Source organism: Lagenorhynchus albirostris, chromosome 20 (assembly GCF_949774975.1).
Source record: "Lagenorhynchus albirostris chromosome 20, mLagAlb1.1, whole genome shotgun sequence".
Lineage (NCBI taxonomy): Eukaryota > Metazoa > Chordata > Mammalia > Artiodactyla > Delphinidae > Lagenorhynchus > Lagenorhynchus albirostris.
The window spans coordinates 11,162,447-11,190,391 of NC_083114.1; the positions used below are offsets into that span (position 1 = coordinate 11,162,447).

General features: G+C 46.7%; 1 protein-coding gene and 1 pseudogene across 6 annotated transcripts; one reads left to right on the plus strand and one right to left on the minus strand.

Annotated features, from left to right (window-relative positions):
- The first annotated feature begins 3 nt into the window (after nucleotides 1-3).
- Nucleotides 4-27,925, plus strand: FBXO39 (F-box protein 39). Of its 6 annotated transcripts, none has more exons than XM_060133786.1 (3): nucleotides 4-740; nucleotides 3,919-5,024; nucleotides 5,904-6,420. In XM_060133786.1, the coding sequence occupies exons 2-3, from the start codon at nucleotides 3,999-4,001 to the stop codon at nucleotides 6,279-6,281; spliced, it is 1,404 nt and encodes a 467-aa protein (XP_059989769.1). In that variant the 5' UTR covers nucleotides 4-740; nucleotides 3,919-3,998; the 3' UTR covers nucleotides 6,282-6,420. The 6 variants fall into 6 exon arrangements, with proteins under 6 accessions (XP_059989769.1, XP_059989770.1, XP_059989772.1 ...); XM_060133787.1 differs by having other exon boundaries at nucleotides 3,957-5,024; XM_060133789.1 differs by lacking the exon at nucleotides 4-740 and adding an exon at nucleotides 27,793-27,925 and having other exon boundaries at nucleotides 1,859-5,024; nucleotides 5,904-6,080.
- LOC132511414 (proteasome maturation protein-like) lies at nucleotides 19,251-20,634 on the minus strand (annotated as a pseudogene).
- Nucleotides 27,926-27,945: the final 20 nt, after the last annotated feature.

A 27,945-nucleotide genomic window follows, 5' to 3' on the forward strand; every position in this document is an offset into this window, starting at 1 on the left:
AGAAAAATGAGGCTGGGTGGCAGGGGAGAGCCAGAAAGCACAAAGACGTGCTAGTGAGGGCTGTTAGCTGGGAGACACCTAGAGATGCAGCCCACCTCCCAGCAAACAGCACACCCTACCTTCTGCCTGGCCCGTGGGGAGACCCCAGACCCCACCAGGGAAGGAAGGGCCCAGGACACCCCACCCTCCCGAAACTGGAAAAGTGGGGCATTTCTCAAGCTTTGTCAAGTTGTCGAAGTCAGGTTTGCTTAAGACTTTCCTTAGGTCGGCAGCGACAGGGGTTTCCCGAAGAGAGGCCCCGCACGCTGGGTCCCCGGGACTGGACAGGACCCCGAGGATGGGTCAGGACAGGAAAGGTGGCGACTGCGCGGGCCTGCGCCCCAAGTCTGGGGGCAGAACCTCTTCCTCGCAAGAGGAGGGACGGGCAGGGGTCGCGGGGCCCAGCCTTCCGCCTCTGGCCCCCCCGGCCAGGGCGCCTTCCCGGGCCACCTGCGCGGGGACCCGTCTTGACCCGCACGCGCACGATCGGTTGAGCTGGCAGCCCCAGGTTTGGGCCCCGCGGCCGCGGGCTTGAGCAGAGCCCGGCAAGTGGGGGCGCGTCACAAAGGCGGCCGGCCCCTCGGCCTCTAGCCCCTGCGGGGCCGGGCGCGGAGCCCACCGCCGGTGGCGTCGGAGCCGAGGCGGCGCGGGCGCAGCAGGCCGGCGCTCGCGGTCCCAGCAGCCCGAGCAGCGAGCGGCGGGTAAGGCGACGCGAGCGGGCGCAGGCCGGGAACGCCCCGAGGCCAGCGCGGGGGTGCGGGGCTGCCCTCCTCACCTGCCGCCCACGCAAGGCTCCTGGGCCACCTCCCCTCCCCGGGTGATCGGACACGTAGGTTTCCTCCCAGGCTGGGCAGCTGTGTGACGTGGTAAACCCAGCCTAGGTTCCAGCGTCCTTAGGCTGGGTTGGAATCCCGCTCCCCACCTAGCACGCCATCTCACCGGGACACTTTCCTAACCTCCCATTTGTAAATACCTTCCCTACAGGGATGTTTTGGAAGCACCTTGCCACCCACATTCTGATGGCAGCAAACACTTGTATAACATTTACTGTGTGCCAGGCACTGTTCTGGTGCTTTCCGTATATCAGCCCGTTTAATCCCCCCAACGCTAGGAGAAAGGTACTATTATTACCCATATTTACAGATGTGGAGACTGAGGCATAAATAAATTAATTAACTTGCCTAAGGTCACATACCGCAGTTGACAGAACCAGGATCCAACCCACTAAGCTACAAGAGGGGAGGCTCCAGGCGGTGACATGACTTTTGGACCACTTGCAACACCTTTTCCAGCCCACCAAAGATGTTCTTCCAATCCCCCTGCCCCCCATGGCTTAAAAGTGTCGTATAATTCTTCAGACCCTGTGACCTTGCTGGGTCAAAGGGCTTCGATTAGCTTTCTAACTGGTTTAGCTTTTTTTTTTCTTTTCTTTTCTTTTTTCTTTTCTTTTCTTTTTTCTTTTCTTGTCTTTTCTTGTCTTTTCTTTTCTTTTCTTTTCTTTTCTTTTCTTTTCCCTTGACTGCTCTGGGAGGCTTGTGGGATCTTAGTTCCCTGAACAGGGATCTAACTGGTGCCGCCTGCAGTGGAAGTGAGGAGTCCTATCCACTAGACCGCCAGGGAAGTCCCTGGTTTAGCTTTTCTTGAGCATCTCTTAGGTGCCTTGCTCCTTACTAAGTGCCGTGGAGTCCCCTAGCCCCGGGCAGTTTATATGTGATTGAAGACACAATCTTATTTCTTCATTAGTTAAATGTTTAAGAACTTCCTCAAAAGAAGAATGAGGCTGTCCCTAGTCTCAAGGAGTGTGTGGGTTTCTGGGAGAGAAGGACTTAGATTATACTAAGATTATACTAAGGATGGACACAGAGAGAGGGGAAAGAGAAGGGGAGCCGGCTGACCCCACTGGAGCCCTGTGTCCTGGGTGGGGGCAGGCTGCTACCAGTTCCCGTGTGGAAGTCTGTCTGGGTGGGAGATGGGAGGGCCGGCTGGAGGCAGGGGCCAAACTGTTCTGTAGATGATCATGGGGTAGGGAGGACAGAGGCACGGGGGAAGACCCCCAAATAGGTCCCCTACGGGAGCTTGCTTGAGGATGCTCATCGCCACTGTGCTGTCGTGGGGAGCTGGAAGAGGCCTGGGGGTCCATCACAGGGAGAGTGGGTAAGAGAGAGAAGGGGATACCCACCGCCGGGTCTATTCAGATGACAGATGCCGTGTGAGACGTACACAGGGCAACGTGAATGATGCTTACGGACGCTGAACACACATTTGGCAAGCGCGCACACAACCAAAAAGCAGCGCATCAAACACGCTGGAATAGTTGCCTGTGGTGGGGAGCAATGGAGTGGGACATAGAATTAAAAGGGAATAAATGAATAAATAGAATCAAAGAGAGGTCTTGCACAGACAAGTGTCTGTCCCGAACTGAAAATTATGATTAACTTGTCCCTCTGAACCCAAGGCCTGAAAAGTGGACGTAGGAAAAAAGTATAAGAGAAAGAGTAAGAAAGCCCAGGTCTAGCCTGAGTCTTGTTACTAACTTGCTGTGTGACCATAGGCAAGCCCCTTCACCTCTCTGTGCCTAGTTTCCACGGGTTAAAAAAAAAAAATCAATTTTCAGATCTCTTCCAGCTCTGAGTTTTTGTGAACCACAATGAATGATCTTGGGTTACCTGGTAAAGAAGCCAATAAAAGCTTTATGGAGTGGTAGGGCTTGAACTTTAAAAATGGGGGGTTTGGGAGACATAAAGAAAAGGAGGGTAGTTCTCAAGCAGGGGAAACATTGAAAGCAAAGCCATGAAGATTACAGCAGATGGCTATGAAAAGTCTGACCGAGGGCTCAGTGTATCTGGCGGGGCCTTAGCCCAGTTCTTCCCTGGGACTCCCTAGCCTGGCTGGGGATACCACCTGCAATCCAACAGCCAAGTCAGAGACCTTTCAGTCCTCCCAGTTCAGGTGTTCACCAGTTACCAAATCATGTCTACCCACCCCGATTCCCACTCTAATGCCACCCTAGTCCCAGGCTTCAAGCCTGGCCTCTACTATGGACCATTCTTCCTCCATTCCCCCAGAGTATTCTTTCTTTACCTCAAGACTGACCACGTCACTTCTGGGCGTGTGATCCTTCGACCTGCCCTGACCTCAGCTGAGGTTCTCCACCTTTGTTCTGCTGCTGCACCTTTTGAATATAAACACAGCCATCAGCAATGCTGCTCAACACAGACACTGATTCTCACCCAGAGAAGATGTCAGAATTCCAAAGTCTTAGGGAGAGGGGACAGTGAGAATCCCTGGCTGTAGGACACGGCCTTTATCACATCATTCAGAACATCTTGAATGATGCCCTTGAACCAGCACTTCCCACTGCTCCAGCTCCAGTTCCATCACTCCCTGACCCTCACAAGTTAAGCTCCAAGCAATTTTTAGTTCCGTGAATGTGAACACATCACGCATACTCACAGTTCTGTGGCTTTGCCCATCTTGTTCCCTCTGCCTGGAATATACCAGTTCCTCCACCACCAACCTGTCTGCCTTGCAAATCCTACTCACCCTGCAAAACCCAGCTCAGATGCCACCTCCTCTGAGCAGCCCTCTCTACTTCTTCTTACACAGACAGAACTAATACCCCCGTTTGTGCCACCCTGCACCATGAATATGCCTGAGGATTTTCATGCCTCCCACAGTGCTGTCATTGAGTCCTGGTCTATGTCCCTGATAGACCCCTGATAGGCTGTGACTCCTTGCAGGTGTGCACAGTATGGTGGATTTATCATTGCATCCCCTGCACCAGCCCAGTACCAACACATGGGGCCATAGTGCAAGTTTGTTCCATTGGGTTTAATATGTGTTTGGCAGGTAATGGTTCTTCCTTTTTACTCCCCACAGAAAACAAGTGATTGCTTTTCTTTCCTCATTTTTGGAAGCCCTGCCTACCACACAGCTGCAGTGGACATCCCGGTTCCTTGATGGACGAAGAAGGCCAACTGACCCAGCCTCAAGACCAGAGCTGCTGGGCCACCCTGCCCGATGTGTGCCTACATCGTATTTTCTGGTGGCTGGGAGACAAGGACAGGTCCAGAGCAGCCCTTGTCTGCAGAAGGTGGAACCAGATGATGTATTCGGCCGACCTCTGGCGATACAGGGCCATCACGTTTAGTGGGAGACATTCCAGGGTACACGCGTACGAATTTGAGTCGGCTGTTTGGTATGTTAAGAAATTTGGTCGTTATCTGGAGCACCTGGAGATCAAATTCCTGACTCCTTACAGCGTTGTCCTGACCAAGAAGTTCCAGGTCACCATGCAAGGCCTTCTGTCGTGTCTGGGCAAGAGAAACAACCGTCTGAAATCTCTCTCCATCCAGTACCTGGAACTGGACCGCCTGGTCTGGAGGAACAGCGTCAGAAGCTTGTTCTTGAAAAGCTTGAGCTCCTTCTTGAAGAAAATGGGCAAACACCTGGATCATCTCAACCTAAAAGGGGCCAGGCTCACCGTGGAGCAGGGCTGCCACATCCTCAACTCCCTGAGCTACTTACGGACAGAGAGTGCGGTGTCAGAGCTCAACATCGAGGACTATTTCAGCCACCGCCTCGCTGTCTACAGCAGCCCCCAGTTCAACCAGACCATGGCCACGTTCCGCAACCTGGTGTCCCTGACCCTCAACTACAACTGCATCTCCGATGAGCTGCTGGAGAACTTGGGTGAGAACAATGCCGGCACCCTCTGGAGCATGAACATCAAGTGCCACGTTCATGACCCCCACGGGCAGGTCGTCTGGGGCATGTCCTGGGCCAAGCTGGCCAGGTACGCCACCAAGCTGAAAGTCAACTTCGTCTTTGAGAAAGTCGTGCAGTATGAGCGCTTGGCCCGGATCCTCCTACAGGAGATCCCGATCAGGAGCATCAGTCTGCGAAACTGCTCTTTCAGCAACCCCGACTGGTCCATGAAGCCCACTCTGACGGATCTCCTGCCCACCTTCCGGCACACTCTGCAGGTAGGTATGAGCTGAGGGCTGGGAGGCTTGTGAGGAGCGGCTGCCCCTCAGGTTCCTGCTCCCTGCTCTTGCCTGGGCTTGCACACACTCACTCAAGGTCAAATTGAGGTTCTGGGAAACGTCTCCAAACTAAGCCTCCCCCGGTCCCCAAGACCGCAGCAGAGGACAAAATCTACTGCTCACTTCCTAGACGTGGAACCAATTCCTGATTGTCTGTCAACCAAGGAGAGCACCTATATCCCTGGCTCAGAGCTGTGAGGCCTGAGCACGCAGGTGCCTCTACAGGTGAGAAGCAGGGCAGCAGCTTCTACTTCTCCACCCAGTCACAGCAGCACACAGGCCCCAGTGTGACTCCAAACCAGGCAAAAAGCCAAATTTGACCCAAGTTACAGAAGAGCGCAGAGGTGTGGGCAGCTCCCCATCTATAAAATCGGGATCACTTTGTCCCCCCCGCCGAAGACCTCTCAGCTGTGAGGATTGATACTCAAGCGTATAAGTACCGCTACTAACAGTGAGGGATGACAAAGTGCCAAGAGCTCGTTTATGCTCACACAGCCCTGCAGTGGGCAGGCTGACATCATAGCCATTCGCTGCTGCCCATGGCCACCTGGCTAGTCCATCGCAGGGCCAGGACCACCACTTTGGTCTCCAGACTCCAGATACATTGCCTTGAAACTCCACGTCTCATAAATTTGGATGAGATCACTTTCATTCCCAAATCCCTTCTTCCGACCACTGCTTGTCCAGTGCCCCTTATCTAAAGCACTTGAACCACCATGGGCTACCAGGCCAAAGCCGGGTCATGAAAGTGTTATGGAATGATCCAACCAGTCCCAGCATCTCTGTCCACATCCGTCTTCCCCTTTGGTGCTTTTCCAGAAACTAAGTTTTGAGTTCAACAACAACCATGAGTCTCTGGACGAGGAGCTGCACCTCCTCATCTTATCCTGCAGGGAGTTGTTTTACTTCAACATCTGGGCTTTCCTTGATGTTAACTTTGTGGAGCAGATCCTGAAGAGTCAGGAAGAAGGGCGGTGTGCCCTGCGCACACTCAAGGTAAGAGCCCGCCCGGGGTGGATTCCACGGGGATCGGGCAAGGGCATCCAGGCCCCTGGGCGGGCAGGCGTCCAGCCCCAGCGTTCCTGCTCTGGGATGAAGGTCAGGAGCGAGGCAGGGCATGGGGGCTGGATGTCTCACAAGTCCGTCCATTGGAAGTTAACAATTTCACGGAAGGGAATCTGGAGGTTTCATCCTTAGCTGGGCTTGGGCTTTTCCTGGTTCTGCCAACAATTGTACGTGTACATCATTCAGATTGTCTTTGGGGTCTGGGTGATGTAGCCACTGTGTGTGTGTGTGTGGGTGTGTGCGTGTGTGTGTGTGTGTGTGCGTGTGTGTGTGTGTGCGTGCGCACACGCGGGGGTGTTTGTCTATCGGCACAGGTGAGAATTTATACAAACAGATATGAGACGCCTGAAGAGGACAGGACACTGCGGCATATTTACAGGAAGTACAGAATGCTGATCGATTCAGAGTTTAACTATTTTTCCGTCGCTTACTGCATGACGTAAGGAGCGCTCTCCAGAGGAAGAAAGCCAAGAGCACTTTGACCTTGACAATCCGAGCCTCACAGAATGACACTTCGGGCATCCCTTACCCCCCGCCCTCTTTCTCCTCTCTCTCCTCTTTGCTAGTTTCACACCAACATGACACCCCAGCAACGGCTGGGACTTCTGGTCATGTGAAGACCCCAGGTGACTTTAAAGTGCTATATTTACCAACTATCTGGGTGTGATTTCTTGTTTTTGTCATTTGGTTTTGCTTTTTGACCCTCACTCAGCCACAGAACTGAAAGCCCAAAGCCGCTTGGAGCAGTGTCTTACTCGGGGACCCTGACTCTTGCTAATCTCCCTCCGGAAAAGGTGTAAGTAGCCAGAGAGCAAATGGAGCTGCATTTTCCTCTGACTGTCAGCGTCAGTTCAGAAACACTTTCTATCCCGGCTGACCTTCACGTGAGAGCCTTCTGCCACTGACGCTGGCCAGGCCTGATCTCAGATGAAAGAAATTCACCAGCACATCCTAGAGTGAAGCAGGGAAATTCCCTTGTTTAGAAGGAGCCTGCTCAGAGCGGGAACTCCCTCCCACAGGAGATCAGCCCCTAATTTATCAGTGTTGTGGACTTGTGTCTCCCACATCTGCTTTTCTGGGGTCTCCTTTATTCCCCATCCAGGCAGCATGGCGCCCAGCCTGCTACAAACGTTCAGTTCTCATGTGGGGCTGAACCAGAAGTGGCCTTTACACTCATATTCACAAAGAATCTGTAATGTCCTGGAGAACTATTCCTAATGTGATGTTAAGTGAAACTGTGTTTAGCGTGATACCGATCATGTAAAAACACAAACACAGTTTTGTGGGTTTTTTTGCAGTACGCGGGCCTCCCACTGTTGTGGCCTCTCCCATTGCAGAGCACAGGCTCCGGACGCGCAGGCCCAGCGGCCATGGCTCACGGGCCCAGCCGCTCCGCGGCATGTGGGATCTTCCCGGACCGGGGCACGAACCCGCGTCCCCTGCATCTGCAGGCGGACTCTCAACCACTGCGCCACCAGGGAAGCCCTACAGGGGTTTTTTTAAGCATAGAAGAGATATACCAAAAATCTTAATAGTTATCTCTGGGTGGTGGGATTATGGGTGATTTTTATTTCCCTTTTCATGCTTTCCCCTATCTCTCAAATTTTCTACAAAGACCATGTGTTATTTTTATAGTCACAGGGAAATCTGATGGGTTTTAAACGGGGAATAAGGGTAAATTCCTGAGCCCATGCCATTGACATAGATTGCTTTTGGTCTTTTGAGATTTTTGTGCATATAGTTGCTTATGGGGGGGTTTCCAATAGATAAAAATGAATGTATCTCAGAACATTTTGACAAGTGTCTCACTTGCGATTTTATCTTATCTTTTGTATGTTGTGTCCATATTTATGCTTAGCTTTTCAGGTCTTTGTTCAAGTTCATATTTATCCAGTGCTTTTCAATTTTCACAGGATTTCCACATTCACTGTCATATCTGAATGTCCCCGCAATGCTGTTGGGTGCCTATGGTTCCTGTTTCATGAACATTCAGAAAAGATCAACACTGGCAAGTGGTGTGGAGTCCCTATCTTGTTACCAAACTTGGGTTCTGCTGCTTGTCACTCAAGAATCCAATACTGAGAGACAAGTGTTGGGTAAAAGGAAAGATAGCTTTGTTGAGGAAGCCAGCAATCCTGGGGAGAAGGTGGACTCATGTCCCAAAGAACCAACTCCCCACTGTTGATCAGGGGCAAGAGCTTTTAAAGGGGAGTTTTAGGGGTGCACAGGTGGGTGGGGGGCTACGTGCAGAACAGCACAGTCAGCTCCAACAGTCACCTTGAAATTGGTCATGCGGAGGTCTGATCAGCCTCATCTTGATTGTTTTAAGTACAGTTAATCTTCAGTTACAGGGTCGCTTTGTTCCCATTTCCTTGAGGCCAGTTCTTGGAATTGTGCAAGATGGAGCAGCTCATGTCATGGCCACAGTCTGGTCATCATGTAGGTTACTTCTTCCACCTGGTGGAGGTTTCAGTATCTGTAAAACAGCTCAAAGGATATGGCTCAGAATATTATCTGTAGCCCTTGAGGAGGAACTATATGTCCTTGACTTTCCTTAATGGTTAAACTATGATTATTTTGTCTTCTTTGACTGTTTGCATTTCTTTCTGCGTTTTCTTGTCTGATTAAATTTATTCTTTGGCTAAAGTTTTTCTACAGACAAGAGGTGGCAGAGGGTAAGGGGTATCTGTCCCAGAAAGGCCCCATAGGGTCCTGCTTGGTTATAATCTAAGGAGAGCTCCCAGGTCTTAGTTGCTGAAACCAGAAGGGCCCTTGGGAGCCACCTAGTGCCTGTGGACCAGAGATGAGGCAGCTTGCTTTAGGGGAGAGGGAAGGCTCAGCTGGAGTGCAGACCACCTGGGAGACTGACTGATTGATTGATTGGTGTAATGATTTATTCATGCTGTGGACCAGTTCTGGTTAGTTTCCTTTCGTCCCCAAACACAGGATCTAAGCATAGAGGACTCTTTTATGGAAAACATGTTAACAGAAGTAACATTTTTATGAACATGTTTTCCATAAAAGAGTGGATTTGTTTTCCAGTTCTGCAAATCTCTTGCACATCCCGCTTAATAGCAGACAGCTGGGTTCTCATCCGGGTTTCTGTGGCCTGTCGTAACGTCAGACACCGTGCGGGGAGCCTCCGCAAAACTCCGGAGAGAATTAAAGTGAAAAAGGCACGTAACGTCTTGCTATTAGTGGATCTCTTGAAAAAATGTCTCAAGACCCTCAGAGATTCCCCTGACCACACAGAGAGCTACCGCACAGACCTTCCTGTTCCCCGAGGAATCGAAACAGCAACAAGCCCGGGAGAGTCCTAGTGGGAACGTGCAGAGCACACGAGGTTTCCGAACCCACGGATTTTTAACAGGTATCCGCTTTTTAATTTACCGCATTCAGAGGCGCAGTGGCAGGTGGAGACACAGACCTGTGGCCTGGCTGGGTGACAGCTTATCCACGCCTGTCCTGCAGTGCAGGGCAAGAGGCCGGAGGGCTGCTCCCACGCGCCTCCCCCTGCTGAGGGTCCACAGAGAGCACGCGGTTCTTTGCAGAAACGCGCAGAAGAAACTGGCACTTCCTGTCTTGTATGGACGAGCAGGAAACACATTCTGACTCCCCAGTGCCTCCTCTCAGCTGTTGGCGGGGCTGATGAAGCCCCGGCCACCAAGTGACTGGGGTCAGCTCCTCAGAATTTACGAAAATAGGAGGAAAGTAGGGCTGTGATCAGACTAAGGTGTGAACGGTTACCCCAGGCAAACTGACAATGAAAGTGCAGTTTTTCGTTTTTGAAAAGACTCTCAGGGGCGGACCTCCGACTCTCTGGGCTGGAAGGGTTCTGAGACTTGGGTTCTTGGTCCGCTTAGGCCACTAATTTGTGTGACCCTGCATAAGTTCTTTATCCTGCTCAGATCTTAGTTTCTGCTGTCTGTCAAATGGGAAAAGCTGAACAGTGTATCACTAAGGTCCTTGAAAGACTAATAATGCTGGGATGGGGTGTGTGACACTGAACCTGGTGTGAATGGCCACATTCCTCAGCCTGGGCTTCCAAGCCAGGCTGCCTGGGTTTGAGTTCTGAGCTGCCCCTCACTTGCTGTGTGCCCTTTGGCAAGTGTTCCCTGTCCCCCCGAGTGTTAACAGCTCTGTTTGTGCATGGAAAAATCATAGCGCCTCCCACCCGGGTCTGCTGTGAGGGATCAATGATTTAATACATGTAATACCACACATAAGCCTATCCCTTGGACGTTCAACAAATGTTGGCTTTTATCTTGTTTAATAAATGAGGAAACAGACTCAGCAAAGGAAGGTCACTTGCCCAAAGTCATACAGCCATTTCGTGGCAGAACCAATACTACGGTTTTCTGATTCAGAACCCAGAACTCTTTCTCCCAACCCTAAGGATAAAACGGGAAGAACCCAGTTCCCCTCCCCGTCCCTACTCAGCCCATGCCAGACAGATAATTAACGTGATCACTGGTTGAGTATTTACTATGTGATAGGTATTAATTCACAGTTTCATTTAATCCTCACTACAGCTCTTGAAGGTAGAGACTGTTACATCCCTCTTTTAGAGAGAGAAGAAAACTGAGGCTTAGCATGATGAACCTGCCCAAGGTCACACGCTTAGGAAGCTTTGGAAGTGAGCCTCAAACCCAACCCAACTCCAAAGCCATTCTCTTACTTACTACGTATCGCCTCCCACAGCAAAAAGATTTGGAGTCAATCATACTGTAATTCCATTTAGCACAGGAGCGTGTGGAGGAGAGGATCAATGAAAACTTTTGTTTTACTGTGTTTAGCTTAGAAATGCTGCCGGGTCCAACAGATCTCTTAAGAACCACGTATTTGAGTAAAACAGAACAATATGAATTCATCGTTATGATGTTTTTAGGATGATGTCATTGTTTCAGAAAAAAAACGGCACCAGCGGTAACTTGATAGAAACAATCTTTTATTAACACAAAATAGTCCGCTTCTTTGATGGATACTTACGCCTTTATACAAGTGACCCAAACAGCTATTCCAGAGAGGGGACCTACAGAAAATTTAATTTGCAGTTGGAGGCCACAGAATTGTATTAGTTCACTGGATGAATATCACACACAGAGATATATCACACACAGAGATTGCCTGCCTTCCCTGGGTGGTGTTTAGAAAATTAATCTGATTCCTATTCCTCTACATTTGCAAAAGTACAGATTTTAAAAAACAGTCTAGACAGCCACACAGAAAATCTAAAATGCTCAGGTGGTGTGTAAGCCCCTTGAGAGCATACATTTTTGCTTTGTTCATTGTGTATCCTGCGTGCGTAGAACTGTGCCAGGCACAGCAGAGGCACTCACCATTGAATGATTTAAAATAAGATCTTGTCGGGGTGTGAGTCCACCTTCGTTTACAGTAAATAATTGCTTTTTAAAATATTTATTTATTTGGTTGCACCGGGTCTTAGTTGCGGCAGGCAAGCTCCTTAGTTGCGGCTTGCCAGCTCCTTGGTTGTGGTACGCAAACTCTTAGTTGTGGCATGCAAACTCTTAGTTGTGGCATGCATGTGGGATCTAGTTCCCTGACCAGGGATCGAACCCCAGCCCCCTGCATTGGGAGCATGGAGTCCCCTGCACCACCAGGGAAGTCCCTAAATAATTGTTTCAAAGTAAAATGTTTACAGATTTTTAAAATATTTCTTAAAAGTTAATGTGCATAATAGGAAACTGAAAAACACAAGAAGCAAAAATAGTCACCCATAATCACAGTTTACAGTTTGACGTGTCCTTCTAGGTCCCACGTATGTACCTACACAACTAAACATCCATTTTTATGTAATTAAGATTGTATAGTTATGTATCATGCTTTTTCACACATCATGAATATTCACTGTTTCAAAGACCCAAAGCTATTCAATATATGAGTATTTTGATAACCAAAAATACACTATACCAACTCAATCAAGAAGAAAAAAATGTAATCCTGCCTTTCTTGGCGACAAACATTTCATAAAAGACAAAATTGGCAACAGGCCTCTAGCTAAAGATATTGTCAGAGTTATGATTAAAATACTGCATTCCCTTAATGTTCAATTAAAAATGAGATATAGGGACTTCCCTGGTGGTCCAGTGGTTAAGAGTCCATGCTTCTCCTGCGGGGGGCACAGGTTCAATCCCTAGGCGGGGAACTAAGATCTCTGCGTGCCACGTGGCTTGGCGACCCTCCCCCCTCAAAAAAAAAATGAGAGATAAAGCAACAGAGTACACAAAGTATAATGCTTCTAAGAGAATTCATTATCCAATGTATACTATTAAAATATTAGCAAGGAGATATGTTTCCATTGAATTACTCAGCAATGTATCTCTATAGTACAGCCGAAAGAGATACACACGCGTCAGTGGTCAGCCTCAAAATGTAAATATGAACACATCCACACACATCCCTCCCTCTCGAGCCAGCGCACAGCCACAGTGCTTACTGTTCAGAAAGGTGGTTTGGCCAATCCCTTCCCCCCTAAAATAACAATATTTCATATGAATCTTAACAAAAAGATACTTTCAAAATGTCTTTTTACTACCTCTACTTTTAACATATATCAGGCGCTTCAGAACATCCACTAGATACTTCAGAAAAGTACTTAGCATTGTCAACTATTTATACAGCAGTGAGGAATAAATTGCACACACAGAACAATGGTTATGACATGGAAATGTCTCCCAAGTGTGACCAGTCTGGCACAGAAGCTTCTTTCCTTCCTCCTCAAGGTCTGCCACTCCATGTCCTCTAACCCACATATGTGTGGGACGTACGTGGACCTGGATCACCCCGATGTCACCTCTAGAGGTCACCTCTAGAGGTGATTTAACTGTTCCATTTCAAAATGTCATTTCCAGAAGACATTTCTTTCCTATGACTTTTAAAAAAAAACAAATGGGCATTTGCAAGGTGTGCGATTTTCTAACTGTTATCCGTGGGCAACCTCTTTACATCTAGAAGGCCTAGATGGGGCAAGTTTTCTTTTGAAAAGTGGTGCGGGTGGAGGGTGGTGAGTTGCGAGTAGCTTTTTCATATTATATAGACAGGCCTTCTATAAACAGCCAGTAACTCTAACCAAAAGGTGGTGCGCACTTCCTATTGGCCAAATATGGTCTGTTATTCTACCATTTCTATCTCCTGAGATCAAGGTCTGGTAGAAATGACAACCACTGCCCTTCAACCCCTCCTCACCCGGGGCTCTGCTCACCCATTAAGGCCTTTGTCAGATGTTGTCTGGTCCAGGTGAGGCACCCGTTGTCGACCAGGGCTCCACTCACCTGACAGGCCCATTAAGGTGTCCGGACAAGGAGAGGTCTCGTCCAGTTGGGACAGAGTGGTCACCCCAGGTCCAGGACCTACACAGCTCCAAGGCCTGAGGGTGGCCAAGCTGTTGTCCAGGTAGACCCACCTTCTCGGGCCCTCAGAGTTCTGACAGCCCCCGTGGGGTTCGAGTGGCCACTGTTCTCGCCCTGTCCCACCCAACTCCCAGAAGTGCCGCGGCTGGGCGGGGGCTTCACCTGAGCCCCCAGCTTTGGGCCGAGAGATCAGGCAGTCAGCAGGGTCTGGCTAGGAGATGGGGGCAGGGGAGAGGTCTGGGCCCAGCCAGTGGGCAGCCTGTCCCCGGCCCTCAGGTTACCTGCTGGCCGAAGGCCCGAGGACCTGGATGGAGGGCCCCACGGGAGAAGGCTCTCTGCCCGAACTCCAAAGTAAAATGTTTTGTTTTGCCCACCTTACTGAGTAATAAGGCAAATGTCTTCTTTCTTTTCTAAGCCACCAATAAGAACACACATTATGGCACCGATACAACTGTGCAATCATTTTAGTCAACTCTCTCGTGTACTTTTAGGCCACAGGCTGGTAATATAAGGCCTTCTCAGTGCAACAGACCTTACAAATCACTCTACCAGCCCCTCCCACCACCACCCCAGTGTCCCCTCTTCACAGATGAGGAAAATAAGGCCCCGGGGGGCTGGGGGTCTCGCCTACCAGTCTTCAATAAGTGACTGATGGCCTGCCTGTGACTGAGGAATTAGACAACTGTAGAGAAATACAGGTACAAGAAGAATGACAAAGATGTTTCCTGAAGGACCATTAGTTATAGCAGAAAAGTAAAATCAACTAAAGAGTCCATTAGCTTGGGAGTGGGTGACATAAGCACTGGAAATTCTGCATCATGCAGCAATTTAAAGACGGAGGTGGGTCTTCATGTCTCCACGTGGACACCCTTCAAGACGTACTAAGCGAAAAAAGCAAGCTGCAGGTCTCTCCTGCGAGGGTCAGGCCACAGGGCTGTCCCGTGGCCTCCCACCTCGGGCTTCTGCGGCCCCTCTGGCTCTGGGGCTCATCAAGCTCCCTGCTACGCCCCCGGCCGCCGCCTCGACCCCCCACCGCAGACAAGACCAGACACCGGGGAAAGCGATCCCGGAGGGTGGGAGCCAGCGTCCGCCTGCTTCCTTCAGGAGCCCGAACGCTGAAAACCAGGGTTTCCTTTCGTGGTGGTCGAGGAAACCGGAGAACAACTAGTTTCATTTGAGGAGGTGAGAGTTAGAAGCGACGAGGAACAGGTAGGCCACGGGGGTCGCCGACTAGCTGCTGGCTCTGGCCCCGCCCCCAGGCTCTGATTGGCTAAAGCCAAAGCTTCGGGCCGCGCCGCCCACTCGCGGGAGCATTTCAATGAATGGACCTGGACCGCTCTTCAGCTGCTCCTGGGAAGCCCCACCTAGGTCGCCCGTGCCTAATTACTTGCCTTTCTCCAGAACTTGAACTTGACCGTGGTCTACAGGGTCTTACATGATGTGACCCCGGTCCACCTCCCTGGGCTCTTCTTGTACCACCTTCCCCTTTTCCCCAGCCACATTGGCCTTTTCGCTGTTCACTAAAAAGGCCAGATGAGATTGTTTTCCCCAGATACTCACATGACTGCCACCTTCTTGTTGTTCACCTTTATCTCAGCTCATCCGAAAGGCCTTCTCCCATCACTCAATCTAAAGTGGCAGCCCGTCCTGTCACTGGTATCTCATCATCGTATTTCCATCACCACACTTTCCACTATCTAAAATGACTTTGTGGTTTAACTGTACCGTCTGCCTCTGGATTGAGCTCCACGAGGACAGGAAGCTCTGTCTAATTCATCTCTAATCTCAGTGCCTAACACAGTCCCTGACACTGTAAATTGGAGCCCAGCAAGTATTTGATGTTACTGAACAAACAAATAACCGTACCCCACCCAACACACACACACCAATGATGTGCAATGGATGTGAGTATACCTGTGCTGACTGGCCGAAAATTCAGTGGGTTTCTCTGTGCAGGGGCCATTGCTGGAGGCATCGAGGTCTATAGTAGCTTCTCTATGGAGAATGTGACAACCCAGCTACAGTTAGCGAATCCTCCCGCTTCAAGGGAGTAGGTGAGATTCTTCCTAATTTTTACATTTTTTAAAGACTTGCAAAAATTTATAGATGAATTTTGAAGTAAAAAATACTTTTAGGCAACAGATCCTGGTTTCAGGATCTGGAAGCCCGAGGTCCAAGTAAGCCTCGGTCACTCATTAGCCATGTGCCCTCTGGTGAGTCAGTTCCTGCTTCTGTGCCCTCATTTCATCATTTGAGATCCTGTCAGTGAAAACGCGTTACAAATTGTAAAGCTCTTTTGCTGGATGGGAGAGCTCTCTGATCACAGTTGGAGCCTGTGATCCCTTGCCACCTCTGCCCCAGATCACCTGGTGCACACCCCTGCCTCTTCCCAGGCCTCAGTTTTCCCATCTGTACAATGAGGACGATGGATAAGTTGTTTTCAAACTGTGCTCCCTGGGCTCCCCTGGGGAACGCTACAGAGAGAGACTGTTGGTGAAGCTGTGTTCTCAGACATCCTGCTTTGGGCAAAGGAGCTCTCCCTCCAATTTTTGCTTAACCACAATTATCCCATAAGATTGTGTTTGACAAAGCACACATGTGGCCTAAGCTCAGCCAGTTAGATAATTGATCTCAGGTCTTTTCATTTGTGTGAGTGACTTCAGTATTTGGAGATGAGAATCATGGACCAGTTTGGCCCTTCCGAGAGACATTGCCATGCTTCTGGCTTCTTGGTCTTTTACAACAGGTTTTGTCAACCAGGACACTCTTCTGAACCACAGAACACAGAAAATGATTGAGTGACAAGTTCCCCCATCTTTCCAAAGGCCTTTGCCTTTCCTCTTTCTTCCTGCCTGGACCCAGACTCTAGACCTAGACCATGGGGATGGTGGAGCTACACTAGGATGGTATGGTAAGGAGCCTGTGCTTTGAGGACTTTTCAACCTGTTGTATTAGCCCCGGACTGTATATCTTTATTTTTTAAATGGAATTATAATTTACATACAATATTTGTTTCAGGTGTACAACATAGTGATTCAATATTTTTATGTTTTATGAAATGATCACCATAAGTCTGGTTACCATATGTCAACATACAGAGTTGTTACAATATTATTGACTATATTCCCTATGCTGTGCATTACATCCCAGTGAATTATTTATTTATTTATTTGGCTGCGTTGGGTCTTCGTTGCTGCACGCGGGCTTTCTCTAGTTGCGGCGAGTGGGGGCTACTTTTCGTTGCGGTGCGCGGGCTTCTCATTGCAGTGGCTTCTCTTGTTGCGGAGCACAGGCTCTAGGCGCGCAGGCTTCATTAGTTGTGGCTCGCAGGCTCTAGAGCGTAGGCTCAGTAGTTGTGGCGCATGGGCTTAGTTGCTCCGCGGCATGTGGGATCTTCCCGGACCAAGGCTCGAACCCGTGTCCCCTGCATTGGCAGGCAGATTCTTAACCACTGCGCCACCAGGGAAACCCCTGAATTATTTATTTATAGCTGGAAAGTTGTACCTCTTAAACCCCTTCACCTATTTTGTCCATTCCCCCACTCTCCTCCTCTCTGGCAATCACCCATTTATTCTCTGTATTTATGAGTCTGTTTCTGTTTTGTTTGTCTGTTTTGTTTTTTTAGATTCCACATATAAGTGGAATCATGTAGTATTTGTTTTCTCTGTCTGACTTATTTCACTTAGCGTAATACCCTCTAGGTCCATCCATGTTGTCGCAAGTGGCAAGATTTCATTCTTTGTTATGGCTGAATAATATTCCATTGTATATATTTATACCACATCTTCTTAAACCAGTTGTCTGTTGATGGGCACTTGGGTTTTTTCTATGTCTTGGCTATTGTAAGTAATGCTGCAATGAATGTAGGGGTGCATGTATCTTTCGGAATTAGTGCTTTTGTTTTCCTCTGGTAAATACACAGAAGTGGAATTGCTGGATCATATGGTAGTTCTATTTTTAGTTTTTTAGTTTCAGTTGGGGATGAAGAAAAGCTTCTGGAGATGGATGCATAACAATGTAAGTGTACTTGCTGCCACTGAATTATACATTTTAAAATGGTTAAAATGGTAAATTTTATGTTGTGTATATTTTACCACAATAAAAAATGCAAAAAAAGTACAAGTCAAAAAAATTAAAAGTTTAAGGTTAAAAATGTCTCCCTTGCACCTTCCCGATGTGTTTTGGGTAGACAGCATGCAGCTGGAAAAAGTGTGCATAAGTGGTGGCGGGGGGAGGGGAAATGTGTGTGTCTGACAAATGCCTGTTTCCATTCCCCCATTGCTCTTACACCCTGAGATCCTCTTCCTCACTCACTCACTAGGCTGCTTTTGCTTTCTCTGGAGTTGAAATGAGGGAGGGAGAGGGAGGAGGAAAGGGGCAAGAAAGGTCTTATTCTGACTAGTGCTGTGCGACCTGCCACACAATCTCCCCGGGTCTGGCATGTGTATAAAGCTGACTGTTCATCTAGCGGGGCTCTTTTGTAAGTTCTTCCCAACCCTCTAGCCCACACCATTACCTGGGTCTGTCACCCATAGGTCTCATCCTTGGTCTGGACTGGCAGCTGACCTCTCCTAGGCCCACGGGCAGGCCTAGGCTTCAGCTTCTTGCTGCTAAGTCTCAGCTGCCCTCCTGGTGGCGCCCTTGGACAGGTTTTATTATCGCTCTATGCAGGTCTTCGGTCTCCAATGGCTCACATCTGGTCCAAGGGAAACAGTCACACATACTTTCCTTCCTACAGATTTTAGGGGAACCAGTTTCCAGTGCAGCAAACTGTCTTCACTTTACTATCAAAACCAGTGGTAGAACTAACACAACATTGTAAAGCAATTATACTCCAATAAAGATGTTAAAAAACAAACAAACAAAAACCAGTGGTAGCCAGCAAGTCTGTCATGCATTCTATTTTAAAAATCGGATGAATTGAGGTATAATTTACTTAAAGTAAGATTCACCAATTTTAACTATATACCACCGTTGACCAACACCACAATCAGCATAAAGAACATTTCCCTCGACTAAAAAGGTTCATTGTGCCCTTTGCCTCACCTCTCACCCCTGGCCTTTAGCAACCACCAATCTGATTTCTGTCCTTATACATTTGCCTTCACCAAAGGAATCATGTTTTGAGGATTTACAGATTATAAATGGAATCATACAACAAATAATCACTCAGATTTGGTTTCTTTCTCTTAACATTAATGTTGAGAAACATTCATATTGTTGCATGTATTACTAGATTTTTTTTTTTTGCTGAGTAGTGTTCATTGTATCTATATACTACAGTTTGTTTATTCACCCACTGATGGAGTTGTTTCCAAATTTTTATCATTACGAATATAGCTACTATAAACATTTGTGTACAAGTCTTTGTGTGAATACATATTTTTATTCCTCTTAAGTAAATATCTAAGAGTGGGATTTCTGGTTCATATGGTAAGTATATGGTTAACTTGATTTAAAAAAAAAACTACCAAATTACTTTCCAGAGTGACTGCACCATTTTGCATTCCCACCAGCAATGGATGAAAGCTCCAGTTGCTCTATATTCTTGACAACACTTAGTATCGTCAGTTTTAAAAAATTTTAGCCACTCCAGGGTATGTGTATGTGGGTTTGTTGGGTTTTTTTTTCTAATGTGTCAGTACTTTTAATGTTGTGTACACCAAATTATAGTAAATAGATGACTATAAACAAGAAGAATTCCCTCTGTTTTCATGAATAGCACACTGCGTTACAGGAAATTGAGTTTATATTCCACCAAGTGTGGTTCTCCCATTAGTTCACTTTGTGATGTGTCATTAAAAATATCTTTAAATCCAATAGGCTCGTCATTATTCCTCAAATATCCAGTGAAAGGTTTGAGCTTGGAAGAAATGGAAGATGCAGAACATGCTGCATTGCTTTGAATTCCATTTGTAAATTTAGTGGAGCAAATAGACCCCAGAGTTTCTCAGTGTAGAAAAATTCATTTTGTCTTGGTTGAGCTGGAAATTTTATTTCTGACAGTTTAAGAGGATGACTGGGAAAACGTTCATTTTTCACACAAGAAAAAACCTTTTCAAAGAAGATCATGGCTTTCAAAATGTCCACTTGCTGAAAGTTCAGTAACTGGAATACTGTCCTTTAGCTGAGATCCAAGCCCAAGTCGCCCTGCACACAGCCTCTCAGCACCATTACTGTCAGCCGGCCCTGCTGCTCACTTCCATTTCATGTGGTTTTAATTTGCATTTCCCTAAGGTCTAATAATGCTGAACATCATTTTATTTGCTTATTTTCCATTCATATATCTTCTTTGGTGAAGTGTCTGTTCACATCTTTTGCCCATTAAAAAAAGTAAGCTGTTTTTATTGAGTTTTAAGAATTCCTTGTACATTCTAGATACAGGTCCTTTACTGGATAAATGTATTTTGCAAATATGGCTTGCCTTTTCATTTTTCTTAATGATATCTTTTGAAGATCAGAATTTTTTATTTTTGATAAAGTTCTATTTATCATTTTGCTTTTGTTTCCTATCTAAGTAGTACTTGCCAAGGGGGTGGCCTGGTGGTTAGGATTCCAGGCTTTCACTGCTGTGTCCCAGGTTCAGTCCCTGGTTGGGGAACTGAGATCCTGCAAGCCATGCAGCACGGCCAAAAAAAAAAAAAAAAAAAGGATCACAAAGATTTTTGTCCTATGTTTTTTTCTAGAAGTGTTATAGTTTTAGCTCTTATAATTAGGTCTATGATTAATTTTGAATTAATTTGGGGGTATGGTGTGAGGTACAGATCAAGGTTCATTTTATTTTTGCATATAGGTATCCAGTTATTCCAGCACCGTTTGTAGCAAAGACAATCCCTTTCACACTTTCCAGCCTTTGTTGAAACTCAGTTTGCTACGGACTCGGACTCGGGTCCTTGGACTCTTTAATCAATAGAAATTGAAAAGAGGCCAGATGAGAAATTCAGGCTTCATCAGGAGGGAGCGAAAACAAGCAACAGGTGCCCTTGCTTACTCCTGGAGGAGCCGCGCGCTGGCTTCTTAAATTGGATAACAATAGGGGTGGGTCCATGGGTTGGGCAGGAGGTGTAGCTTAGGTGGTCCACCAACCCCTTTGTGGTGCTGTATGCAGGGATCATGCGTAGTACCCTGCTTTTCTCCCAGCACCTCAGAAGTGGCAGTTGGTTTGTGGCCTCTTTGTATCTTATTGTTCATAATTCGCCCCAACTGCACATGCATGAACTTATTTTTAGTCCCTTATAGTTGCTTTGTATTCGGTTGCTCCAGGAGAGGAGGTGAGATTTGTCCAGCTGCAAGTGCAAGCACTCCAGTAAAGGGTCCCAGGTCCCATGTCCCAGCCTTGACTCTGTGTGTGTGAGCCTACTTATGGACTTTCTATTCTGTGCCATTGATGTCTCTGTACCCTTATACTGAGCTATCTTGATAACGGTAGCTCTCAAAATTGGGTAGTTTGAGTCCTCTAATATATTTCTTCTTTTTAAAACATTTTTTGGCTAAATTTTAGAATTATCTCATCAATTTTCAAGAAAGAAAGCATGCAGGAATTTTGACTGGGATAGTTATACTCTACAGATCCATTTGGGGTGAATCAACAATAATACTGTCTTATGATTCATCAACTTGGTATATCTCTCTGTTTATTTAGAACTTCTTTAATTTATCTCAGCAATATTTTGTAATTTTCTATGTTTGGTATATATTTTGTTAAATATATTCTTAAGTGTTTTGAGTTTTCCTCTATTGTGTAGGGTATTGCATTGTCTGCTATTGTAAATACTATGTAAATGATATTTTAAAAATTCAATGTCCCACTAATGTCTCACTAATATAAAGAAATACAGTTGCGTTTTGTATATTAACCTTGATCCTTTGATCCTGAGACCTTGCTAAATTCATTTAGTTGTTACAGTAGTATTTTGGTAGATTGCTTAAGATTTTCTACCTGGACAATCATGTTTTGTGAACAAAGACTTTTACTTCTTCTTATCCAATCTGTATGCCTTTTCTTTCCCTTGCCTTATTGCACTGGCTAAGACTTCCAGTACAGTTTTGAATAGAAGAGGTGAGACAGATATCTGAAATTGGGGGAGGAAAAAAATCAGATATCCTGATTTTTTTCTCCCCTAATCTTAGGGGAAAAGCATTCAGCCTTTTATATTAAGTATAATGTTAGTTGTAGGCTTATCTTGACTGTCCTCTGTAAGGCTGAGGAAGTTCCTTTCTGTTCCTAGTTTGCTGAGGTGGTTTTTTTCCCCCTAAATCATTAGTGGATGTTGCATATTGTCAAATGTTCTTTCTGCGTCTTTTGAGAGTATCCTGTAGTTCTTATTTGCACTGTTAATTTGGATTATATTGATTAATTTTCAAATGTTAAACCAAGCTTGCACTCCTGGGATAAACCCCTTATGGTCATGATGCCTTATTTTGTTATATATTACTGAATTTGATTTGCTAAAATCCTGTTAAGGATTTTGTATCTATGTGCATAAGGGATATTGTTCTGTAGTTTTGTTGTAATGTTCTTAGCTGGTTTTGGTATCAGGAAAAACCAGGCCAGGAGCTGGCCTCATAGAGTGAGTTGGGAAGTATTTCCTTCTCTACAGATTTCTGGAAGAGTCTGTGCACAATTTTTAGTATTTCTTTCTTAACTGTTTGGTAGAATTCATCTGTGAAGTCATTTGTGCCTTGAGTTTTTTGTTTCTGTTTTTTTTTTTTGGAAAGGTTAGCTATTCTTTTTGAGTGAACTTTGATAGCATGTGTCTTTCAAAGAAGGTATACAATTTATACAAGTTTATTGGCATGAAGTATTTCATAATATTCCCTTATTATCCTTTGGATTTCTGTAGGATCTGTAGAAATGTCCTCTTTTCATTCCTGATAATTTGTGTCTTCCCTCCTTTTCCTTTTTCCTGATCAATCTGCCTATATTCCCCCACCTGCACCCCATTTTATAGATAATTTCAAAGAATCAGCTTTTGAATTCATTTCTGACATAACTGACTTTATTGTTGTTCTGTTTTCTACTTAAATTCTGCTTGTTATATTATTTTCTTCTTATTTCACACTTTACTTTTTCCCATTTATCGTCCTTTTGTGACTTCTTTGGATCAATCAAATATTTCTTATGATTCCATTTTATCCCCTTTGTTAGTTTATTGGCTATAGCTTGCTGTTACTGGTTGGTTTCAGGTTTATAGGTTACGGTGATGTTATACCATCTCATGTATAGCATAAGAACCTTACAATAGTACATCCAAATCCGTGAACTGGAGCAACTGTAGAGTTCACCTAATTTTTCCCCATCTTTCAGAGATCACTGTCCTTTGTTGCCTGAAATCAAGTGTCTTGAAAATTGTTATTTCATATATTTTGTCTGTTCTTAGATTGTTTCAGTAAGAGGGTAAATCCAATCCTCATTATTCCATCTTGGTTAGAAGTCGAATCTTTTCGGCAGCTTTTAAGATTTTCTTTTTATCATTGGTATTAGCAATCTGATTGCGATGTGCCTTGGTGTGGTTTTCTTTGTTTCTTTGCTTGGGTTTCATTGAGATTCTTGGATCTATGGGTTTATAGTCTTCATCTAATTTGGAAAATTTTAAGCCACGATTTCTTCAAATATTTGTTCTGGGGACTTCCCTGGTGGTCCAGTGGCTAAGACTCCGCACTCCCAATGCAGGGGGCCTGGGTTCAATCCCTGGTCAGGGAACTAGATCCCACATGCCGCAACTAAGAATTCACATACCACAACTAAAGATCCCACCTGCCACAACTAAAAGATCCCACATGCCGCAACTAAGACCTGGTGCAGCCAAATAAATAAATAAACAAACAAATACTTGTTCTGTTCCCCCATTTTCTCCTCTTCTTCTGGGATTCCAGTTTGTAATTGGAATATGTTAGATTGCTTGATATTGTCCTACAGCCCACCACGACTCTGCTGACTTCTTTTTCAGTGTCTTTTCTCGTAGTGCTTTATCTTGGGTAGCTTATATTGCAATTTCTTCAAGGAAACTGATCTCTTCTGTAATATTTCATCTGCTCTTAAGCCCATCCAGTGTATATTTCATTTTGGATATTGTGTATTTAAGCTTTAGAAGTTCCATTTTGGTCTCTTTTTTTTTTTTTTTTTTTTTTGCGGTACGCGGGCCTCTCACTGTTGTGCCCTCTCCCGTTGCAAGAGAACAGGTTCCGGACGCGCAGGCTCAGCAGCCATGGCTCACGGGCCCAGCCGCTCCGCGGCATGTGGGATCTTCGCGGACCGGGGCACGAACCCATGTCCCTGCCTCGGCAGGCGGACTCTCAACCACTGCGCCACCAGGGAAGCCCTGGTCTCTTTTATATATCTTTTATTTCTGTCCCTATCATGGCCAGATTTTCCTTGATTATATTTTAAGATTTAAAATAGCTGTTTTAGCAGAAACTAACACACCTTGTAAAGCAATTATACTCTCATAAAGCTGTTTTTAAAAATAAAAATAAATAAAATAAAATAGCTGTTTTAAAGTCTTTATCTATTAATTCCGTAATCTCTGTCATTTCTGGGTCTGTTTCTTATTATTTGTTTTTCTCCTAGGTATGGGTCAGAATTTTCTGTTTCATTACATGTGTCTTGTAATTTTCTAATGGGTGCTGAATATTGTGGATTTTATCTTGTTGAATCTTATGTGCTGTGTTTATTGTATTCCTTTAAAGAGTGCTGGGTGTTGTTCTGGCATACGGTTAACTCACCTGTGACTCAGGTTGTCCTTTCAGGCTTCTTTTTATACTTTGTTATGGCAGGAAGCCTTTATTTTGGGACTAATTAGCCCTACTCCTAATGCATCATCCTTATTTCCCTCCCCACCAGCTTTACTGACGTATAGTTGACGAATTAAATGGTAATATATTTAAAGTGTACAACATTATTTGATATACATAGACATTGTGACAGGATTCCCACAGTCAAGCGAATTAACACATCCATCACCGCACATAGTTACCTTTGTTGGGGGTGTGGGGGAAGCTTAAGGTCTGCTGAGAGAGTAACTATACAATAGTGTGTTATCGGCTGTAGTCACCATGCTGTGCATTAGATCCTCAGAACTCATCCATCTTACAACTGAAAGTTTGTACCCTTTTACTAACCTCTCCCCATTCCCCCCTCTCTCCAGCCCCTGACAACCACCACTGTATTCTGTTTCTCTGAGTTGGACTTTTTTTTTTAACGTGTAAGTGATATTATGCAGTACTTGTCTCTCTCTGTCTGGCTTATTTCACTTAGCTTAATGCCCTCCGGGTTCATCCATGAATCTGCAAATGACAGGATTTCCTTCCTCTCTTTTTTTTAAATAGATCTTTATTGGCGTGTCATTGCTTCACCACACTGTGTTAGTTTCTGTTGCACAACGAAGCGAATCAGGGACATGCGTACACATGTCCCCACATCCCCTCCCTCTTGAGCCTCGCTCCCATCCTCCCTATCCCACCCCTCGAGGTACTGAATAATATTCCATCGTGTGCGTGTGTACGCGCACATATGTGTGTGTGTGTGTGTGTGTAATTTTCTTTATCCATTCATCTGTCAGCAGACACCTAGGTTCTTTCTATATCTTTGCTATCGTGAATAATGCTGCAACGAACATGGGAGTACAGTTATCTCTTAGAGACAGTGCTTTCATTTCCTTTGGATGTGAATCTCCCAGAAGTGAGATTGCTGGATCATATAGTAGTTCTATTTTTAATTTTTTGAGGAACCCCTGTACTGTTTTCCATAGTGACTGTACCAGTTTACATTCCCACCAACTGAGTGCTAGAATTCACTTTTCTCAACATCCTCATCAACATTGGTTATCTCATGTTTTTTTTTTTTTTTTTTAATGGCTGCATTGGGTCTTTGCTGCTGTGCGCTGGGCTTTTGTCTAGTTGTGGCGAGCAGGGGCTACTCTGTTGCGGTGCGCAGGCTTCTCATTGCGGTGGCTTCTCTTGTTGTGGAGCATGGGCTTTAGGCACGTGGGCTTCAGTAGTTGTGGCTCACGGGCTCTAGAGAGCAGGCTCAGTAGTTGCGGCACACGGGCTTAGTTGCTCCGTGGCATGTGGGATCTTCCTGGACCAGGGGTCGAACCCATGTCCCCTGCATTGGCAGGAGGATTCTTAACCACTGTGCCACCAGGGAAGTCCCTCGTGTCTTTTTGATAATAAATATCCTAACAGGTGTGAAATGATATCTTATTGTGGTTTCGACTTGCATTTCTCTGATAATTAGTGATGTCAGTCATCTTTTCATATTGGCCATTTGTATATCTTCTTTGGAAAAATATCTATTCAGGTCCTTTGCCCATTTTATAATTGGGTTTTTTTTGCTCTTGCGTTGTATGCATTCCTTATCCTTTTTGGATATCAACCCCTTTGGATATGTGGTTTGCAAGTATTTTCTCGCATTCCGTGGGTTGCCTTTTCATTTTGTTGAAATGCATGACCCATCTGAAGACTCTACCCAATGCTTGGTATATTACGAGGCCTCTCCGTTCTGACTGGTGGAAACAGGGACTATTCCTACTCCTGTGTGAGCCCCAGAAATGTTTGGTCTACTCCTCTATGATGGTTCTTTCCCTTGCCTTGGGTAGTTTCCTCTCACACACAAGCACATCAGTTCTTAGCCCCAGTCCTCTGGGGATCCCAGTCCCCTAGCCTTAACCCAGGTGGAGGTCTGGGGCCCTGGGGGAAATGGCAGGGACCGGAGGGGAAATGGGGGGGGGGTGGGACAGACACTAGGAAGCCCTGTGGAGGGTTGGCGAGACTGGGAGGATGGGTGAGGTTGAGGGACTGGGGGTCTGGGAAGGGATGGGGGAGCTGGGAGGAATCTGGAGGAATTGCGTGGTGATAGGACGGATGGGAAGGGAGGCAACCAGGGCTGGCCATCTTGATAAATCACAGCCCTTCCAAAAACAGACCCCTCTGGTCCCCCACTCTGTGGCCACCTGCTGCAGCAGGCCCCATGCTCTGGCTGGGTCTGTGTGGTGGCAGCCGCTAGGAGCCTCCGCTGGCTGGACCTGGAGCTCCCTGGCTGCCAGGATGGGCCCTGCCCCCACCCTGTGATCAGCATGCTCTCATCCTGCTTGGGGTAGGAAATGAAAGGGAGCCTGGGGGACCCTGCCTTTCCTCCTCACTGGGTCCGGGGGTGGCTGGAGGTGGCATTAAAACCGTGTTTGTGTTTTACTCATATCTGGCCAACCAAGGGTCTCAGTGTGAGGGCCCTTCTGGCAAGTGGGAAATACTGGAAAATAAATAAAGATGCTCTGGTCCCACATGAGGAACTAGAAAATGAGTCTCTAAGCAGACGGACCAAACGGGGAGCGGGGTTCCTGGAGGGACTCTGGGAAATGGGAGGAAGTTGGTGGGGCTCAGGGCTGGGGGTATAAAAAGACTGAGTGTCTGGGAGGGTTAGGCAAGGACTAGGGGAGCTATGAAATAGAACTGGGGGTGATTTGGGGATTTGAGTTGCTAGGGAGAGACTGGGAATGGAAGGAACTAAGGAGGTGAGAGGAACTAAGATTCCAAAAGGGGTAATAGGGGGCGTAGGAGGGAAGAGGTGAATTGGGAGAGCCTGGGAGAGGCCAGGAAGGCTGGGGGCTCACTGGAAGGATGTTAGGGCCTGGAAGAACCGTCAGTGACGTTCAGGGGCTGGGAGGCGCTAGAGGCTCTGGGAAGAAGAGAGAGGTGATATGAAGACGTGGGTGAGGCGTGGGAGGGATGGCCGCAGGGGGCCAGGGAAAAAGTGGGGGCTACAGGGCAACACGGGCGGGGCTGAGAGACTCTCTTTCACCCAGAGGTTAAAACTGCCCGCTGTGATTAATAGATTTCTCAACTTCTCCTTGTAGAGCTACCAGTTTTGGCATTCCCCACTTCAGGGCTGAGTTAGGTACATGCCTCACTGCAATCCCCACCTTCACGCTGGCCCTGTTGAAATCCACCTTCCACGTGGCAGTAAAGGAGAGCAGGTCCTCCCCTTACTTGACACCTTCCAGAGCTCCCTCCCCTGCACCACTGCCCTCAAGGCCACCCCTCATATGGACCCACCCCCTCACCGCTGCCTCCCTCTCTGTCCTCAAGCCTCTGCCCATCTTTCTGCTGTCCACCAGCCTCACCGTCCTCAAAGCATTTTAACGCTCCAGACTGGATCCAGGCTCGGGCTTCTTTGCTCCTGCTGCTGCTTCTGCCTGGAATGTTCTTTCCTATACAGGTCTTAGCCACCATCTTACTTTTCAGGTCTCAACACAAGTTTCACCCTCTTTGGACAGGCCTTTTCAGACCCTCCTGGATAAAACAGCCCCCAGCTCACTACAGTCGCTCATGGACCACAGGGTTCATCTTCCTCATGGCACTGACCAGCACCTGCTGTCACGTGACTGCACCATTTGTCTGCATATTGAGTCCCTCCACTAGAATATAAG